We start from the raw sequence: 18,089 nt of genomic DNA on the forward strand, positions 1-18,089 counted from the left end.
TTGGCTGCGTGCTTCAAAGAGAAGGGAGGGGAGCGGGCGCCAGACGCCCGAGAGGGGTGGGGCTGGGTTGGGCTCCCGCGCGCCGTCTGCCAACGGCGGCCGGCCCAACGTCCGCTGTGGCCACGCCCACGCTCGTGGCTGCCACTGACTAGGCGGGAAGAGAGGGGGGCGGGACTTGGGCACAGCCAATCAGCTGTGGAGGAACGAAAAGGCGGGAAAACGCGGAAGCAAAGGAAGTCTGAGGTGGCTCCAGGGACCAGGATGGGGAGGGTGGGCGGAAGGAACAGCGGGCCCCCAGGTGACGCAGGCCGGGCCTCAGAGTAGGCGCCCCTTTGTCAGGAAGCTTCCCCTCAGGTCTCACCACCCCCATTACAGGGTCCTTAAAGGGAAGAGCCTGGTTCTAAGAAGGTAGCCTAGTTCCTGGGGGCATGGCCTCCTCACTCTGAGGGGACAGCGCTGTTCGAAGCTCATGTCCCCTGTTCTAAGCCCAAGTCCCCACACGTCTGAAGTCCAGACCCCCCAACGTGAGGAAATGCACTTTTATGAAGATGGAACTGAATTCCAAGGGGAGGCCTGTATTCTAAGGAAGTGACCCCAAGTCATAAGGGCCTGCCTGGGTTCTCCATTATGGGCGCTGTCCCCCCAAACCCGAAAGGGATCCCCCCGGTTCAGATCCCCCAGGGGTTCTGATCCAGCTCCTCTACTCCCTGGGAAATGCCACTCATGTCCTCTCACAGGGAGAACCCAGTCCTTCAAAGGGGGCCCTCAGGTTCCCATGTCAGGGCAGGGAGCCCACTATCCCAGCCCTCTCTCCACCCCTTCTCCCTGCCTGGGATTTCCTCACCCAGCACCTCCTCCCCCCTACCCAGCTGCCCCCTCACCTGGTCACCCTACCTCTAGAATTCTCAAGAGCCCCCTCACCCTGCACCCCAACTCATAGGATCCTCAGCAACCCTCTCACCCTGCACCCCCACCTCTGGACCCCAAGCAGCCCCTCTACTCCATGCCCCGACTCCTAAGAACCCTACCAGACCCTGCACCTCACACAACCCCGTTTCTAGGGCCCCCCCCAGCACCCCCCTGTCTCATGCCCCTTACTCCTGGGACCCCTGGCAGCTCCATCGCCCATGCCTGGGACTCTGACCTCCCACCATCCATCTTGTCTTTCAGCAGCCGAGCCCGAGGGCGGGCCTGGAACCTCCGAGAGAGAGCAGAGCATCCCTTCTCCCGCCTCCCAGGGCTCCCGAAGCAGGACAGCCACCATGCACATCCCTGAAAGCCTCCAGGACCTGGCTGACAGCGAAGCTGTGCGGTTTCTGAAGAGGCCCAAGACGGTTGGGAGGATCTTCGCAGGGGTGAGGCCCTCCTGCGGCCCGACCGCCCCATGGGGGACAGGGAAGAGGGGGTGCGGCCCCTCAGATACACAGTGCCCAGGGAGCAGGGGGCAGGAAGGGGCCGGACAGGCAGAAAGAAGCAAAAGGGGACTCAGAACTGAAGTTACCATTTACTGAGCATCTAGCTCTAGGCCCTGTCTGTCCTGAGCTACCCCAAGCACTTATCACTCTCATAAGAAGAACCAATGCTTCCCAGTAGGTGCTGTGAGCCCCGTTTTTGAGATAAGAAAACAGAGAGACGTTAAATAACTTTTGAAAGGCCGTACTGTCTAAGGTGGAAGCTGCAGGCAGCTCTGTCAACTTCAACCACAGTGTTTTGCCACGTATAACGCACACAAAACCATGGGTGGGCATAATACACAGCCAAAACACGGCGATTAAATAAGATATTCTGTTCCCCAGTCACATTTCAGGAGCCCAACAGCCACACGTGACTGGTCGCCCACCTGCTGGGCAGTGCAGGTCAGGTGAAGAACATTCCCACTGTGGCACGCAGGGCTGGCTGAGGTCGCCCGGTGGAGGCAGGGCCAGGATTCAAACTGGGGCGTGTGAGGCGCCAAAGCCTGTTCATTTTCCTCCTTTCAGACGAGGGACTGGGAGAGGAGCAGGGGCTGGGCCTCCAGGAAGAGAGTGGTACCCAGAGGCAGGAAACGAACATCTAACATTCTAGACCTAAGGCACCAGATGCTGGGCCATCACTGTGCCAGGCACTGGGCCAAATGAGGCCGTACAGGCATCTTTTAAATCATCACCACATTCCCAAAGAGTCAAGGCGCCTGGGTCCAAATCCTCATTCAGCTCGAACTCCACTGTGTGACCTTGGGCCAGTCACTGCTCGTCTCTGGGCCTTGCGCTGTGCCACCTCCATTTCCCTTCTTTGCCAGAGTTGAAACCCAAGGCCCAGGGAGCTGCTGAGTCTTGGTTGGGGCTCACAGAAGAAGGTGGGGTACCCCGGATCAAACCCAGGCTCCTAATCCAGAGGATCCCCTTCCTGTCTCTCCTGGAACCTGTGGGCAGGAGAGCAAATGGGCCTGGCTGAGAAACCCGGCTCGGCCATGTGCTGCCCACGCCGGGTGGCACGCTCCCCGGTGCACCTGGCCCAGGCCTGCCGTCGCTGTCAGTAGTGCCACCTTCCACTCTGAAAAGTGCCCCAAGGTGATCCATAACTTATTGAATTGCCCTGTGCCTGTGCAACCTTGAGCAAGTGACTCAATTTCTCTGAACCTCTGTACCCTCATGTGCAAGAGGACTCTAATACCCTGCTCACAGGAAAGACAGTGTGAAAATGAAACCAGTTAATGTCCCCACACTGATTAGCATGGGCCTGGCTCATGGAAAGTTTTCGTTAAATAGCGATTTAAAAAAAAAAAAATCCTTACCCAAGGATATGATGATTGATTTTTGAGAGAGAAGAAGGGAGAGAGAGAAACATCAATGTCAAAGAGAAACATCAATCGGTTGCCTCCCGTATGTGATCTAGGCACGTACCCTGACCGGAAATTGAACCCACAACCTTTTGGTGTATGAGGGGCAACACTGCAACCAACTGAGCCAGCCCATAGCAGCCAACCAGGGCTTAAATAGCGATCATTATGGGGACAAGTCATTACGTGTGAGCGAAGAAAGAGGTGGGTTTCAGGTGATGGGGACTTCATGTCCCTTGTCATTCTCTGCCAGGAGAGGAAGGGAGTTCCACATCCTAGTTTCAGGTTCCTCACTGGCGTGACCTCTTCTGCTCTTCACTACGACCCTCTAACACGGGTGTTACTACCCCTGGTTGGCCCAAAGAGAAACTGAGGCTCACAGATGTTGAATGACTTGCCCAAGGACATCATGCAGCTGGCGAGCAAGTCAGAAGGATCTGCCTGCCTCCCAAACTTCAGAAGGAAGGGCGGGTGGCGAGGGAGAAGGCGCAGCTGGTGCGGACTGGTGTGCGGAAGGGGGAGGGAGGGGCCGCCGGTCGTGCCAGACGGCTCGGTCACAGACTTTGCCCACCGCCTGCATCCGCCTGCCCTCCCTCCCAGCTCTCCCCTTCCCCCCTGGCCTGGCTCCTCAGTAGGGACTCTCTGGGCAGCTGGTGCTCTTGTCTTCACCACCGCCTGCCAGCTGGCGCCTTAACTGATGAATCTTTGCTCCCTCCCTGGGGACAGGCCAGAGAGGGCGTGGAAGGCAGTTTGGACTCAAGCTTCCGAGGGGTGGGGTCCCTCCAGCCCGGCTGAGCCTCCTCCCCTCGTCTCCAGTGCCCCAGCCCAAGCTTTTGGGGGTCAGGGGACAGACAACCCACTGGCCTAGAAGTCGGGAGGGCTGGATGCCAACCCGTCCCCTCCACTGACCGACCTTGAGAGGACATTCCTTCCCCTTTCTGGGTGATGGCTGAGAACTCTCCCTAGGGCCCATGCCCTCTTCACAGCATGGAGGCGGGATGGGAAACTGAGGTTCTGGGCAGTGAGTGATTTGCCCAAGGCCACGCAGCTGGCAGAGTCCACCGTACCTGGCTCTTTCCACTCCCCCGTAATGGCTTTGATTTATCACCTGTGAAAGAGAAATGAATTAGTACCGTCTAGCGTGTGGGGCTGGCGTGAGGCTTCAGGGAGGTGACGCAGGTAGAATGAATACAGGCTCAAACATGATCGATGGGCCTGCTGGCCCTTGGCGTGGCTCTGCCTCAGACCACCAGGGCAGGACATCCCCCTTCTGTGGGCTCGGTCCTTCAGCCTGAAGCAGAGTGGAGGCGAATACCCTTGATCAGGGCTGAGGTGCTGGATAAAAAGGGGGGCTCACTGTTGTAGTTGTCTTTCAGAGAAGGCCGTTAAGACAAAGGATGGAGGAGGAGGGATAGCAGCTGAGGGGGTTAGAGGTTGATCCTTTGCCTCCCCAGCCCTACTTGGGAGCTCAGGGCAAGAGCAAAAAAGGGCCCAAGGTCATTCCCTCTTTCCACACGCATTTGCTGAGGTCCATTCTGGTGCCAGGGATAGAAGGGTCCCACCCTTTCCAGAAGGAGTTCAAATTCTAATGGATTCCCCTACCCCTCTCCTGCTCCCCGACTCCAGACCCAGCACCACCATGTGAATCATGCCCCTGCTCCAGTTTTACATCCTAATATCTCTGGCTTCCCCAGAGCCCCAGCTCGGGCCTCCGCTCGGGCCTCCACATTTCTGGCCTGGGCCTTCCCACCAGTCTCTCTGATCCATTGGCTTCTGGTCTTGGCCCGTCCAAACCGTCGTGCCCCTGGAGATGTGCTCCAGCTCCCAGGTCAGACCCTGGCCATCCTCTGCTCAGAACCCCTCCATGCATGTAATTAGATCCGAGTGAGAGATTCACTTTCCATGGCTGCTCAGACCAGGCCCCTCAGTCTGGTGGGCAGCCTCTGGGAGTCGGGCCTCTGCCCGTTCTTCCAGCCTCCTCTCACACCGGATCCCTCACAGTAGATTTCTCTCCAGTCCCCGAAGGGGCCCCATTCTGCAGCCTCTGGCTTTAGCACACATGGTTCGTCCTGCCGGGAATGCCCTTCCTCCTCTGGCTGCTGGAAACACTCCTCATTCTTTAAGGTGCAGTTCAGATCTCACCGTATTTCCTCCTGAATTCAGCCCCATGACCTTGGTTTTGACTCAAACCTTGTCTCTCTCCCTGATCCCAAGCCCCAGCCTCCTCCCGGCCTCCAATCTCTAGTCTCTACGTGGCCCCAAAGGGGTCTTCCTGTACCCAGAGCTGAGCCTGCCCCTCCCCAGCTCAGAGCCTGCCGTGGCTCTCTATTGCCCTCCTGGCCACGTCCCCATTCCTTCACCTTTCCCACCTTCCAGCCATCACCTCATCCAGAAGCCCTCCTGCATCCATTCCCATTGCCCAGCCCACATCACACCGGTTCCTTCCATATCTGGAGGGGACCTCCACGCACTGCATTCCGACTCTCTGGGACAAATAATTGGGGCTGTGACAGGAACCTCTGCCCTCCAGGCATCGGCCCAGGTGGAGGCAGTACTGCAGGGGGTTAAAGCAGATGGAAGAACCAGACAACTCGGTTCAAATCCAGGCACTAGCACTTGACTGAGTGGCTCTGGGTCATTCCTCATCATCCCTGTGCCTCAGTGCCATTATCTAAAAAATGGGCTGTTGGTAGCACCCACATCCTAGGGTGGTTGTAAGGATGGCGCAGGCTAGTGCTTGTGGAGTACGTCAGTGGCATTTTGTAGATAAACACCAGGGAGGGCCAGTCTACTGGTGTGCTGCATGTGGTGTGTTCCAGCGACAGAGACAGGGCTCCCCTCTTAGTGAGGTTGTATTGCTTTGAAAAGGAAAAAGTTGATGTTTATTAGGCCCTGAGGGTTTGTTACATTTCTCTCAATATTTTTCTGTATTTTTGGACCATTTCACTAATTAATTAATTAATTTCAAAGATTTTAATTAATTAATTTTGAAGATTTTGTTTAATTAATTGATTGATTTTGAAGATTTTATTTATTTATTTTTAGAGAGTGGGGAAGGGAGGGAGAAAGACAGGGAGAGAAACATCGATGTGTGGTTGCCTCTAATGCACCTCCCAATTGGGAGCCTGGCCCGCAACCCAGGCATGTGCCCTGACTGGGAATTGAACCAGGGACTCTTTGGTTTGCAGGCCTGTGCTCAATTCACTGAGCCATGCCAGCCAGGTCTCACATGTTTATTTTTAAAAATGAATAGTGATTAGCAAAGCTGGGCAAGAGGAGGAAACAGGAACAGCAGGAAGACAGCCTTCGTGAGGGCAAACACTCACTGAGTTCATCCTGTGCCCCGGACACTGTGCTAAGCATCTGATGTTGGTGCCTGGGTTTGGTGGCAGCTACCAGCTTGGGGTGCAGAAGGGGTATGTGGGTGACACAGGCTGAGCACAGACCACACAGGGCCTCACGGGCCAGGCTGAGGGGCTGGGGCTCTATCCTGGGGCACGAGGAAGTCATTGGGGGCTGTGACAGGGAGAACAGGGCCGGAACTGTCCAGTGGGTGGACAGCACGGTTCAGCCCACAGACAGGGAACCCAGTGGGGACCAGGGGGTTTGGGGAGACACCGAGCTCCATCCAGGGCCCCAGAACCTGCTCCCCATCCGCAGGTCTTCTCCCTCATCGTCTTCTCCTCCCTGCTGACCGACGGCTACCAGAACAAGACGGACTCCTCGCAGCTCCAGTGCATCCTCAACAGCAACCATGTGGCCTGCAGCTTCGCCGTGGGCGCTGGCCTCCTGTCCTTCCTCAGCTGCCTGGCCTTCCTGGCCCTGGACGCCCATGAGAACCGCATCGCCAGCACCCGCTTCAAGACGGCCTTCCAGCTCCTGGACTTCATCCTGGCTGGTGAGACCCCTGCGCCACCACCGCCCACAGCTTCCCTGCTCCTGCTCCCAGCCCTCCCCAGCTCCCGTGGGCGGGGGAGCGGGACACCTTCCTTCACTGTCCAGCTGGCCACATGGGACCCAAAGCTCTGTCCCTCCCTTCTCAGAGCTCATCAGCACCTGCGATTTCCTGCCCAGGGAGTTACTGCTCCACCCTTTAGACTCGGTATAAGGGTCACGTCTTCTGATCCCTGGGCCAATTCTAGAAGCCTCCCTCCTGCCCATGCTTCCTTTTCCACACAGGGCCATTCCCAACATCTCAGGGCTGCGAGGGCCCTCGGTGGGCAGTGAGTCCATTGCCCTCTAGAGAACTCTCTGTGAGGGTGGGAATGTTCAGTACCCGCACTTCCTAATATGGGCACCACTGGCTACACGTGGCCCCTGAGCACTTGGAGTGGGACCATGAGGCTGCATTTTTAAAAATTTTAATTGGCATGTAAACAGCCACATGTGGCTATGGTGGGCAGCGCAGCTCCTCACGGAGGGCTGGGAGGGAGAGAGCAAGGCCATGGCCACGTGGAGAGATCCAGTCCGCTCTTTCCAGCCCGGCAGCCCTTCCTGAGCCCGCTCTCCCCACCCCCACCCCACCCCGCCTTTCTTCTCTCCTGCGGCCCACCCAGTCGTCTGGGTAGGCACCTGGTTCCTGGGGTTCTGCTTCCTGGCCAACCAGTGGCAGCACTCGCCACCCAAACAGTTCCTCCTGGGGAGCAGCAGCGCCAAGACCGCCATCACCTTCGCCTTCTTCTCCATCCTCATCTGGGTGAGGATGGGCCTCTCCCCGGGCACCCTCTGTGGGGCAGGCGTGGGGGGCTACAACATCCGTCCCATCACTCAGCTCCCCTGGCCTCTGCCCGCCCCTTCCCTGACTCCTGGGCAAATGGGAAAGAAGGCACCCCTTCCTCCGAGCAGAGCAGACGCAGGCCAGCGTTAGGCATCATGCTGGGTGCCCTTGAGCAGTGAGTGAGCGAGCGAGCAGCGGGCGCAGCGCACCCTGCCTCTCCCCTGCCCCCAGGCCGCCCTGGCCCCAGCCGCCTCCAGCGCACCCCGCTCTGCCCACAGATATTCCAGGCCCACCTGGCCCTCCAGGACCTCCGCAACGACGCGCCGGTCCCCTACAAGCGCTCCCTGGATGAGGGTGGCCTCGTGCTGACCACCCTCTCCCCACCCTCTGCCTCCAGCCCCATCAACATGCCTACTGCTGGCTCCAACAGCATGAGTTATGCCAGCTCTGCCCTGTCCCCCTATCTGACCACCCCGAAGGTGCCCCGCCTCGCCATGATGCCCGACAACTAGCCCTCCTCATCCGCCTCAGTAAAGAGCTCATCCTCCCTCCAGAAGGGTTTCTGAAAACAGGCCTCTGTCCTTCTCATGTCTGTCCCTTTCCGGTTCCTACAGTGGCCATGGTGGGGAGAAAGCCAACAAGGTCACCTCAGGGGTCTCTGTCTTGGGCCCGTGCTACCTGGGCTTGCCATCTGGGTGTCACCGTGGAAGTGGCAGGTTAGAGGCAGTGACAGGGAGGAGCCATGTCTTTTGAACCCCCCACACGCTGAGCCCTCTGCTCCTCACATTAGCCATGGCAGGGAGGCGCCAGGCATCCCACTGCACTGCTGAGGAGTTCAAGTTCAGAGAGAATGCTTCCGCCGGTAGAGAAAGCACTGAGAATCAAGGCCAACACCGGGATGAGCCCTGCTGCTGACACCAGAGCCCAGGCTCTCTCACTCTCCCCACTGACAAAGGACCCAACTCACAGCCAGGCTGCGTGACAAGTCACGAAAGGCACAGGCAGTGGGGAGTCAGTGGCTGAGATGCTGGAGGAAGGGGTTTTCCTCCAGAACCCCCAAAGCTCATCAGGGACTTAGGCACAGTCCACAGAGGGCTCCTGTCTGTAGGGCCAAGCACAAGACCCCAGGGGGTGAAGCACCCATTAAGTGCAGAGTGGAGGCAGGGGCCCTGTCCAAGGGGCAGCCCTCGCTCAGCACCCCCGACCCAGCACCAGAGCCCGGGGAGCCCCGAGCAGCACTGCCCCAGGGAACAGAATGAGAGCCTCTGGGTGTGGAGTTCTAGGTACTCTAGTAGCCACAGTGAGAAAAGGAGAGCAAAACAAGCAACATTTTCATATATTTTATTTAACCCAGTATATCCAAAATATGATCAACATGTCATCAATATAAAAATTTCTTAGCTATCTTACATTCTCTTATACCTAGGCCTCGAAACCCTTTGCCTATTTTACATCTCAGTCTGGGCTCTCCACATGTCAAGTGCTGACGGTCCCGAGGGGCCGATGGCCACCATGCTGGGTTTTTCTAGTTTTCTGGAGCATTCAGACATCCCTTCATGTGAATTTTTCTTTTAATGTTATGCTGGCCAAGCCACATGCCCCTGCACGGAGGTCATGGCAGCCCGCAGAGCATGCCTTCATTTACAGACTGGATGAAGGGACCGAGCTGTGGGGAGTCCCTCCGCGAGGTTTCCCTCGGGGCAGGCCCTGAGCTCAGTCCCGGGGCACAGGACACACAGGACGCAGTCCCCGTGGGCACCAGGGAGAGATGGTGGCCGTGGAGCGGAGCTCGGCGCTGCGAGGCGGGAAGCGGGCGGACTGGCCCGCAGGTCCGCACTGCCGCTGGCCCGGGGAACTGGGACACATCACTTAGTGTCTCTGGGCCCGAGCCGTGCAGGCGGGGAAGCCAGAGACCTGGACCAGACTGGCAGGGATGGTTTTCAGACCGAACTCAAGGAGGGCCGCCTCGCAGCCCCAGATCCACGCTAGGAGCCTGTTCCTGCATTTTCCACATGAGGCCCCTGGGCAACATTCCTCTAAACAGAAGGTCCCTTGGCTTAAAAGAAAGAAAAACACAAATGGTTGGAAAACCCCACGGCAGTGGCCTTGAACACAAAGAGGCCCCAGCACCAGGAAACCGGGGCACAAACCCACCTCCCCCACCCACCCTCCGAGCCTCGGCCTCCTCCTCCGCAGAGGGACCCCCGAGGGGTGCAGAGGGTCCGGTGGGCTCCTCCACAGAACACACGTGGCCGGGAACGAACGAGCTGCTCAGAAAACAGCAGCTACCTGCCCCCCGAAGCTTTCCAGAACCATCCTGCTGGAGATCTGGGGGCGGTTAGAGAAGGTCTCAGTGGATATCTAGGGAGTCTGACTAATTCCGGGGAAACAACCCCAAAGCTTCCAAGCGCCCGGCAGGTAATGGCAGTAAAGTAAACAGGCTGGGTGTGGAGGGACCCAAGGAAAATATCTCCTTTCCTTTTAACTCCACAAACAAAAGCAGAAAATGACGTGCCAGCCCGGATAATAAATGGTAATGACCCCTGGGCCGAGTCCTGGGGACTGTGGAGACAAGCTCGAGGCTGTCCACTCGGCTCTGCTGCCACCCAGAAACGAGGACCTGGCATTATCAGGCGGACGGATTTTTTTTTCCCAAGGGAATTCAGAAATTCAGATTTTGATGTGAAACTCTGGTTTGTAAAGACTGGCAACTGATTCCTTTTTTCCTTTCTTTTTTTTTTTTAAGAAAACAGAATGGCTCAACAAAATGCCAGACAAGGGTGGGATAGGGGCTGCCTGCTGGTGACCCCAGGTCCTCTGTCACCCTGAGATTCGGGACAACAGTCAGGGATAGGGAGAATCTTCGAGATTTTTTTCTCCAAAGCATCTTCCCCAGCGGGACCGTGAGGAGTTAGGGCACAGTCCAGAGTCTTAGGAAACCCCGTTTCTCCTCTTTCTGCTCCTCCCAGGCCTCAGCCGCCTGCGGATGGTCAACGGGATGAAGCAGAAGCAGAGAGAGGGGCTCAGGTGGGACCCCACAAGCGCCAGAGAGAGAGGGCAAGGAGTAGCGAAAGAGGCGTCATTTTCCTCGGTTTATTTCAAGAGAACAAAGAATCAACCATCAATTCCGTACAAAAAACACGGTGGCTGAGTCGTGGTGACCCTGGAGCCAGCCCCCTAAATGCCCCCAAAACCAGGACAAGACTAAAAAACCCCAAACTCTGGGAAAAAATTATTATGAAAAATCAGGGGAGACCTTTCCTCCCCTCCTCCCGCTCCCCAACCCAGAAGTTTGGGGGGCAGGGGCCGTGTTCACAGCCAGGGTGGGAGGCGGGAGGGTGGGCGTAGGCCGATTTAGTGTTTGGCAAACAGTGGGGCTGGGGGGCAGGATCTGAAGAGAGCTGAGGGGCTTGGGAGAGAGAAAAGAGCTCCCACCCTGGGCCCCCCTCCCCAAAACAGGATACTTGAAACAGTTTATAAAACCAGAGCCAGAGACTAGAAGAGAAAGAAGTCATCAGAATCAAAAACTAAATACTGGAAAGATTTTTTTTTCTTCTCTAAAAGGCAAAAAACTACAAACAGCCCAGGTCCTGAGCTCCCCAAGTCTCGGGTCCTCCACCACCCCCTGAAACCCGGCAGGAGGAAGATGGGGAGTGGGGAAAGGCTGGATCTTAAAAAAGTCACCCCTGGACAGGAAGGCTCTTCGTCTCTCGTGGCCTTCCTCTGCCTCTCTCCGCTGCCGAGGAGAGGGATGGCGAGGACCAGGGCTACGCTGGCAAACTCAGCTTCTTCCCCTTCAGGACTGTGAGGAAAGAAAGGGGGGCAGGTGTGACCATGGGGACCCCTTGGTGGGGACGGCTTCCCACACCCAGAGCAGGAGCTGGGGCACGGGGATGGGCAGAGATGCCAGGAGGCTTGGCCCCACAACTCAGGATTATAAACTGTGGAAATCAGCCTGAGTTACTGAGAGGTGGGGTGGGGGAACCCTGGTCCCATCCTAGGGGCTGAGCACTGAGACTAGAGGAGGCCCCACACCTAGTGATGACTGCCCCTCCCACCCCGGAAGGCCTCAGGCTGGAAGCCTTGGAGGCAGGAGGGAGCTGGGGCTCGCTCGGCAGGTGGGACCACCACCTCCCGCCCTCCCAGCCTTAATCCCGAGGGGCCCAGAGCTGCCCCTAGGCCTCCACCCTCCTGTCCCCTCTTCCCTTCACACCAACTGGCACCTGATTTCTCAGGTCTCCGCTTTAATCACCTCCTTGAAGAGGCCTCCCCGGAGACCGCCCCACATGTAAAGCAGCCCCTCATTCTTCACAGCGGCTTGCACCCCTGGTTTCCTCTGGCCCAGCTCTCCATGCGACCTGCAGCCACCTCTCTCTCCCTGTTCATTCCCACCGTCTCCCCCAGCTGGATTCATAAGGGGAGGTGATTCCCTCCGTCTATCTGTTTTCCTACTGTTGCATCCCCAGAGCCCAGCCCTGGCCAGGGATGTGGAAAGTGCTCAGTAAATGAATGAATCAATCACTCATTCAATCATCTCGGGCCTGAGTCCCTGAGGGCGCAGACAGAGATCAATGAACAGAGACGAGGCCCTCCCTTCTCTGAGCACTGCTCTGGCCGGGGACATGGCAATTCGGGGTTGTTTTATGGGTGTCAGACTGACGCCGACAGATCTCAGGGCAGGAGGAGGGCTTAGGACAAATCGCCAGATAGGAAAAGTCAGAGGCCACCTATGCCCCTCTCTGTCCTGTCTCCTCTTCCCACAAACACCCAAGGGCTGGGGAGAGGGGTGCCTGGTCTGTGTGGTCCAAGGAGGAAGCCCCCCTGTGTAGCCTGTGCAGGAAAGCAGCTTCGCTCTCTTCCCTCAGAGACATGGGGGCTGAGAAGAGCTAACTCCTTGGTCCTTAGGGAGGCCAGGGCTGGAGGGCTGAATTCCTGTTGGGGGGGGGGTGGTGCTGGGACCTGGGGATGTGGGGAGGAAGCTGTCCCTTCCCAGAGTGATCTCCCTTCCATGAGTGATGGGGGCTGGGGCGATGGAGCGTGAAAACTGGGGAGGGAGCAGGACCCCTGAGGCCGACCCCCACGCTGGCTACCTTTGGTGATGTAGAGGTAGAAGAAATCGCAGTAGAGGACCGTCTGGACCAGGCCGGCCACGATGGCGATGAGGTCAAAGAAGCCCTCGAAGTGGTAGCGCCAGATCCAGTTGAAGAGATAGAGCGTGCGGTAGACGCCCAGCGCGAACAGGTAGTGGCTGGTGATGGTCTCCGCCTCGCCCGTCTTGCTCACCATGAAGAGCTGCGGCAGGATGGCCACCGACTCCAGGTAGATGGAGAAGGTCCAGAGGATCTGCAGGGAGGAGACAGAGCAAGGGCAGAGGGCAGGACCAGGCGGGAGGGGCCAGGGCGGGAGCAGGGGCAGGTGGCAGCTGCAGACAGCAGTGCTGGAGAGGGGACGGGACAGCAAGGCGTGACAGCAGTGCTTCCGTGTGCCAGACAGTGCTCTGCCTGCGCCACCTGCTCCCATGTAGACCTCAACACAACCCCACACGGGAGGTGCTGTTACGAGCACCCCCGTTCTACAGAGGAGACAGGCCCAGAGAGGGGAAGGGACTTGCCCAAGACCATGCGGGTAGCAAGGGGCAGAGCCGGGCTGCAAACCAAGGGTTCAGAGTCGGCGCACATGAGTACGTGGCAATGGTGCCTCTCCAAATGGCAGGCCAGGTGAGGAGGTCGGCTCCCAGCCTTCCCTCCTATGGGATCTTGGGCGAGAGACCCAGATTCTCTGAGCCTCAGCTTATCTCTGAAATGGAGATGTTTTCCTGCCCTGGTAAGGGCGACATTCTGTGTGCAGTCTCTAGAGACATAAATCAGACCGTGTTGCTCCCTGGCTTAAAAACACCCAGTAGCTACTTCTTATAACAAGCAGAATAAAATCCAAATCTAACCTTGGTCCTCCAGGCCCTCCCCAGTCCAGCCTGGTCTCCTACTCCCCTCCCTTGGACCCAGGGCTGCGGCCAGGCCTCCTATCCAGCCGGCCCGCCAGGCTTCTCTCCACCCCAGGGCCTTTGCACTTGCTATCCCACAGCTCTTTCCCCAGATGGTCACATGCTGCCTCTTCCTCCTCCTCCTGGGCTCAGCTCATCAGTCACCTACGGAGGGAGGCCTTCCCTGGCCACCCGCCCCCCCGGGACCATCACACCACCTGGTCTCATCTCTTTCCCGGCAGCCCTCCCCAAAACATGGGGCTCAGGGTCCTCCATCTTGTCCCTGCAATGACCCCACCCCTGGCACATACTCGATGCCTGAATGAATGAATGAATGAATGAGTGAATAGGAGAGAGCTCCCATGTGTTTGTCACAGGCCACCATTTAGGAACCAGTGACGGTCATCTCTCGTGAGCAGAACAAGGCCCTGGGGGAGGGGGAGAAGAAACTGCAGACACCTGTCGGCCCCTTTTCAGGCCTCAGTCACCTGAAAGCCCCATCTGGGGTACCTCGTGATCCGCAGACACGCCAAGCCCTCCCCTCGGAGAACAAGGCCAGGTGGCAGGGACAGCTCCTCCTCGGCTGTTTTCATTTGTGGGGGGCAAGTGGGCAACATCGGGATGTATTCATAACAGCACATGCTCACGGAGCATCAGCCACGGGCCCATCCCAGCATTGACTGGCTACTGCCTCACTCTATCAGGTAAGTCCTATTCTTATCCCCATCATACAGATGAGGAGGCTGAGACCCAAGGTCGCACAGCTAAAATGTGGGTAGATTCCTACCCAGGCAGCTGGACTCCAGCGTTTGCTCCCGTAATTATTCCAAATCCTCCAGCAAGGCTCTTAGCAAGTCAGGTCAGTGGAAGCTCTGGGAAAAGTGACCGATTCCACTGATGCACACCCACCCCTGGGGTCACACTTGGGATGAGAATCGTAACCTGGGGGACATGGGAGGCCACGTTTTCATCACGTTTATCTTTTCATGACATCTGAAATTTTAAAGCTTCCTTCTGTGGTTAAAAATAATTTTTTGAGTATGCACCAACTAAGAGTGAAGCCTTTGAAAGCAGGTGGACTTGGGTTCGAACCCTGGGAGCTCTCTTTCTGAGCCTCAACTTAGTTCTCCAGAAAATGGGGGTGAGGATGGCTGAGGGACAGCATCCTCAGACGGGAGGCTGGCGGATTTAGAACGGCCAGCCGGGGAGCCCGACGCTCAGTCAGTGCCAATACTTCACACAAGGGGCCTCCTCCTCTAAATGAGGGAACCGAAAACACTGGAGTAAAAAGCCTTGGGTTCTGGTCTGGCACCTTCCACCTGGAGCAAGCCCTACTGCCTCCCCCAGCCTCAGTCTCCCCCTCTGCAAAATGGGCCAGCTCGGTAAGTGCCCCGGATCATGTGCTGACGATATGTTTGCAAAGCCCAGGGCCTGCAGCCCAGCCTGGCATCCCCACCACAGCACGGTGCAGCCTCCCTTTGACAATTCTGGGATGTGGGGCCAAAGTCACCCTCTGCCAGGTCTGTCCAGCCCTTACAGGGTGCTTTTAGAAATACACATTGAATCTGTAGCCCACATTTTAAAGCAAGATCTCTGAGGGAAAACCCCCAAACTGGGGGGCCTTTGCTGAAAACATCAGCCCATCTGGCTGCTCAGGGCCAGCTTCCTACAAGGCAGGAGAGCAGAGCGCAGGCCCTCCCAAAATCCCTCCCAGGACTTTGCACAGGTGCCACCAAAATGCCACAAAATAAAAGCCACAACAGCTAATGTTTAGGAGTCAAAGTGTCAGCATGGTACTAAACACTTCAGTCGCTGAAGAAACATTAACATAGAAATTCCTTGCCATGCTTTACCAATATCAACCCCTCATCAGAACCTCCAAAGTAGGAACTGATTATCCCCATTTCACAGACAAGGAAACTGAGGTGCAGGGAAACTGACTAGCCCAAAGTCCCATGGCCACTACTGGGCTTCGAATACCAGCTCTCTGGTTCTGGAGTCTCCATGTTTAACCACTAGGCGATGCTGTGCCATCTCAGTCAGTCCTCACTTGGCCCGGTCTCCATTTGTAAATAAGGACAGTGAGGCAGGGAGAGCCCCAGATCACGCCAACAGAAAGTCGCAGACCTGGGATCCAAACAAATCCAAGTGGCCTGGCTCCAGAGCCTCTGTCCCCAGTTCCTGAGCCATTCACTAGGCAGTTCACCTTGAATGAGTCATTTCGACCCCCTCAGCCTCAGTGTCCTCATCTGTGAAGTGAGGCTGCGGTGAAAAGTACATGAAACACTCAGAGTGGCATCGGGCACACAGTGAGCAGCCGCTGCTGTTGCATTAATGTCACCAGATTCCAGAGTGCGTGCAACTGAACTTTATGTCCTAAAATAAGGAAGTTTGAGCAAATCTTGCAGAAGGAGGGAGGCCTTTGAGAGCCCACTGGCAACAGCTGTGCTGCCACAGCCCCTCCCCCACGACAGGGACCCCCGCTAGGGAACCTACCTCGAGAGGGGTAAAGTCATGGTTGACCAGGAACGCAAGGATGGCTGTGGGCACAACGAGAAACTCCACCCGGAACGTGTCGTGGTTCCCATCATAAGTGGCTTTGAACTTGCTGTAAATCATCCAGACTGTGGTGAAGGAGCAGGCAATATAGACCACCTGTTGACGGGGACGATGAGGAGGGCACCTGAGCTCGTGGTCGTGGGGCCTGTGCCCCCCACCTGGGGTCTGTGCCCCCAATAGGCTCAGTCCCAGGAGTCTGGGACCTTGTCACCTCCTCCCTCAAACCCAGAAGTCTGGGACCCACACTCCCCCCTCAGGACGGCCCAGCAGGAGCGGTAGAGCTTTACCTTCATGCATGTGTTGTACAGTGAGATGTAGTTGGTGAAAAGGTCCAGGTAGCGGGCAGTGAACACTACAGCAAACAGGACCTGGCTCTTCCCTGAAATCCCTGTGGCACAGAGGGAGTGGGGGGAGTCCGTGGGTGGGCTGCAGGGGGAATAAACCTAGGCCGGCGCCTGGGATGAGCCTGCACACAGCTCCAGAGTGCAGTTGTCCCAGGAGGCCTCCTCAGCCCGCCCTGCCTCAGCAGGGCCCTTTCCCACCGTCCACAGCCAGGGGGCAGGCCGGCTCCGGAGCTACTCCAGCCCGAGGCTCTGTCCCAGACTAGGCCTCATGGCCACCCGCAGTCCCCTCAGGGTCCTCCCAAGTCCAGACTTCAGGTGGGGCCTCAGGAGAACCCTACTTGCCCTCAGCGCCCCCAGAACCTGTTGTCTCCCTCCCGCTCTCTTCCTGGCCGCCACGGTCCACGTCACCAACTCCCAGCCACCTCCCTGCCTGCCACGGGTCCGTGTTCAAGCCCCGGAACCCAGTGCTGCCCAGAGTGGGGCAGGGGGAGGCTAAATTGGGTGCCTGAAACCATCCTCACCAAACTGTGTGCACCCCAAGTCTGAAGAAGGGAGCTGACCCCCAGCTGACCCCGGACCTGGGAGGGGGGGACCCCAGCAAGCTGTAGGGGGAGGGACCTTTCCTCCTAGTGCCTCCAGACCCTTCCCCAAGTCGTGGAATGTCCCCCGCACTCGCTCCCGCACTCCCGCTCCCGTGGACGTCTCACCGGCACACGAGCGGGTCTTCCAGATTTTGAGCAGTAGCAAAATGATGGCTAGGAGGTGGGAGAGGTCTCCCAGGAATCGGAAGAGATTCATGGTTGGGGGGGTCTGGCAGGGCTGGAGGGAGGCAGGCTGTTGGGGGACTGCCCCCCGGGGCGGCTGTTCTGGCCGGGCGGCTGGGCTGCAGGGCGGGAGAGGGGCCCTCGGGTGGCCTCCGCTCCTGGGAGGGGACTCTTGGAGGGGGAGCCGAGGCGGGAGCTGGTGGCGGAGCCGGAGCTGGGAAGAGGGAGGAGGACGGGAGGGGGAGGAGTTCGGGCAGGAGGCCCCGCCCCGGAGGGCGGAGTCCTGGCTCTCTGGCGCCCCCTACCCTGCACCAGCAGGCTTGCAGAGTCTGTGCTGAATGCACCCCCAAGACCGCCTCTTAGAAATGTGCGGGTTCACGGGGATCTGAAACTCCCAAATCAGTCACCTGCTCCTCTAGGCAGTCTGTGCCCACCTGCGCCCTTGACAGCGATTAGGGAGGCTGGCCTCTCGACCTTTAAAATCCCTGGACAGGGATCCAGAGGCTGGCTTTCCATGGGCCTCCAGCTCTGAGCCACCCAAAGGACAAAAAAAAAGCAGCCCTCAGCACTTCCCTGAGACCCAGGAGTCCGGCACCAAGCGCCCTCCCAGGACACAGAAGTCCAGTCTCTCAGCCCCCTCCTGCCTCAGGACCTAAGAATGTGGAACCCCATCCCCTTCCTCCCCCAGGACCCCCAGCCCTCCTTCCTTAGGGTCCCACACCAGCCATCTTGTGTTTCCAGCATCTTGACCCAGGAGCCTAGGGGCACAACTCCTTCTTCCCCCTGAGACCCACAAATTCAGGCCTAAGTCTCTTCCTTTGCAAGAATATAAGCCTTCACCTCTGCTCTCCCAGACCCTGAAGTCAGCAGCCCAGGCCCTGGCTCCAGCCCCAGCTCCAGAATTGCC

The 18,089-nt window shown here is 57.8% G+C and overlaps 2 protein-coding genes across 2 annotated transcripts; one reads left to right on the forward strand and one right to left on the reverse strand.

Moving 5' to 3' along the window:
- Window positions 1-1,226: 1,226 nt before the first annotated feature.
- Window positions 1,227-8,047, forward strand: SYNGR4 (synaptogyrin 4). Its single transcript, XM_045856482.1, has 4 exons — window positions 1,227-1,355; window positions 6,479-6,716; window positions 7,375-7,514; window positions 7,814-8,047. Exons 1-4 carry the CDS (start codon window positions 1,263-1,265, stop codon window positions 8,045-8,047), a joined length of 705 nt encoding a protein of 234 aa, XP_045712438.1. The 5' UTR covers window positions 1,227-1,262.
- Window positions 8,048-8,860: 813 nt separating this feature from the next.
- KDELR1 (KDEL endoplasmic reticulum protein retention receptor 1) lies at window positions 8,861-17,410 on the reverse strand. Its single transcript, XM_045856402.1, has 5 exons — window positions 17,126-17,410; window positions 16,362-16,462; window positions 16,012-16,170; window positions 12,626-12,878; window positions 8,861-11,337 (listed from the first exon to the last, which is right to left on the reverse strand). Exons 1-5 carry the CDS (start codon window positions 17,214-17,216, stop codon window positions 11,303-11,305), a joined length of 639 nt encoding a protein of 212 aa, XP_045712358.1. The 5' UTR covers window positions 17,217-17,410; the 3' UTR covers window positions 8,861-11,302.
- Between the last annotated feature and the right edge of the window lie 679 nt (window positions 17,411-18,089).

Source organism: Phyllostomus hastatus, unplaced genomic scaffold (genome assembly GCF_019186645.2).
Source record: "Phyllostomus hastatus isolate PE091 unplaced genomic scaffold, TTU_PhHast_1.1 phas_scaffold_1224, whole genome shotgun sequence".
Taxonomy (NCBI): domain Eukaryota; kingdom Metazoa; phylum Chordata; class Mammalia; order Chiroptera; family Phyllostomidae; genus Phyllostomus; species Phyllostomus hastatus.

Coding starts and splice junctions, on each gene's coding strand:
- SYNGR4 (XM_045856482.1), top strand. CDS start 1,263: ATGCACATCCCTGAAAGCCTCCAGGACCTGGCTGACAGCGAAGCTGTG. Junction 1,356..6,478: donor TTGGGAGGATCTTCGCAGGG/GTGAGGCCCTCC, acceptor CCCCATCCGCAG/GTCTTCTCCCTCATCGTCTT. Junction 6,717..7,374: donor CCTGGACTTCATCCTGGCTG/GTGAGACCCCTG, acceptor CGGCCCACCCAG/TCGTCTGGGTAGGCACCTGG.
- KDELR1 (XM_045856402.1), bottom strand. CDS start 17,216: ATGAATCTCTTCCGATTCCTGGGAGACCTCTCCCACCTCCTAGCCATC. Junction 16,171..16,361: donor TGTACAACACATGCATGAAG/GTAAAGCTCTAC, acceptor CCCCGTCAACAG/GTGGTCTATATTGCCTGCTC. Junction 12,879..16,011: donor ATGACTTTACCCCTCTCGAG/GTAGGTTCCCTA, acceptor TCCTCCCTGCAG/ATCCTCTGGACCTTCTCCAT.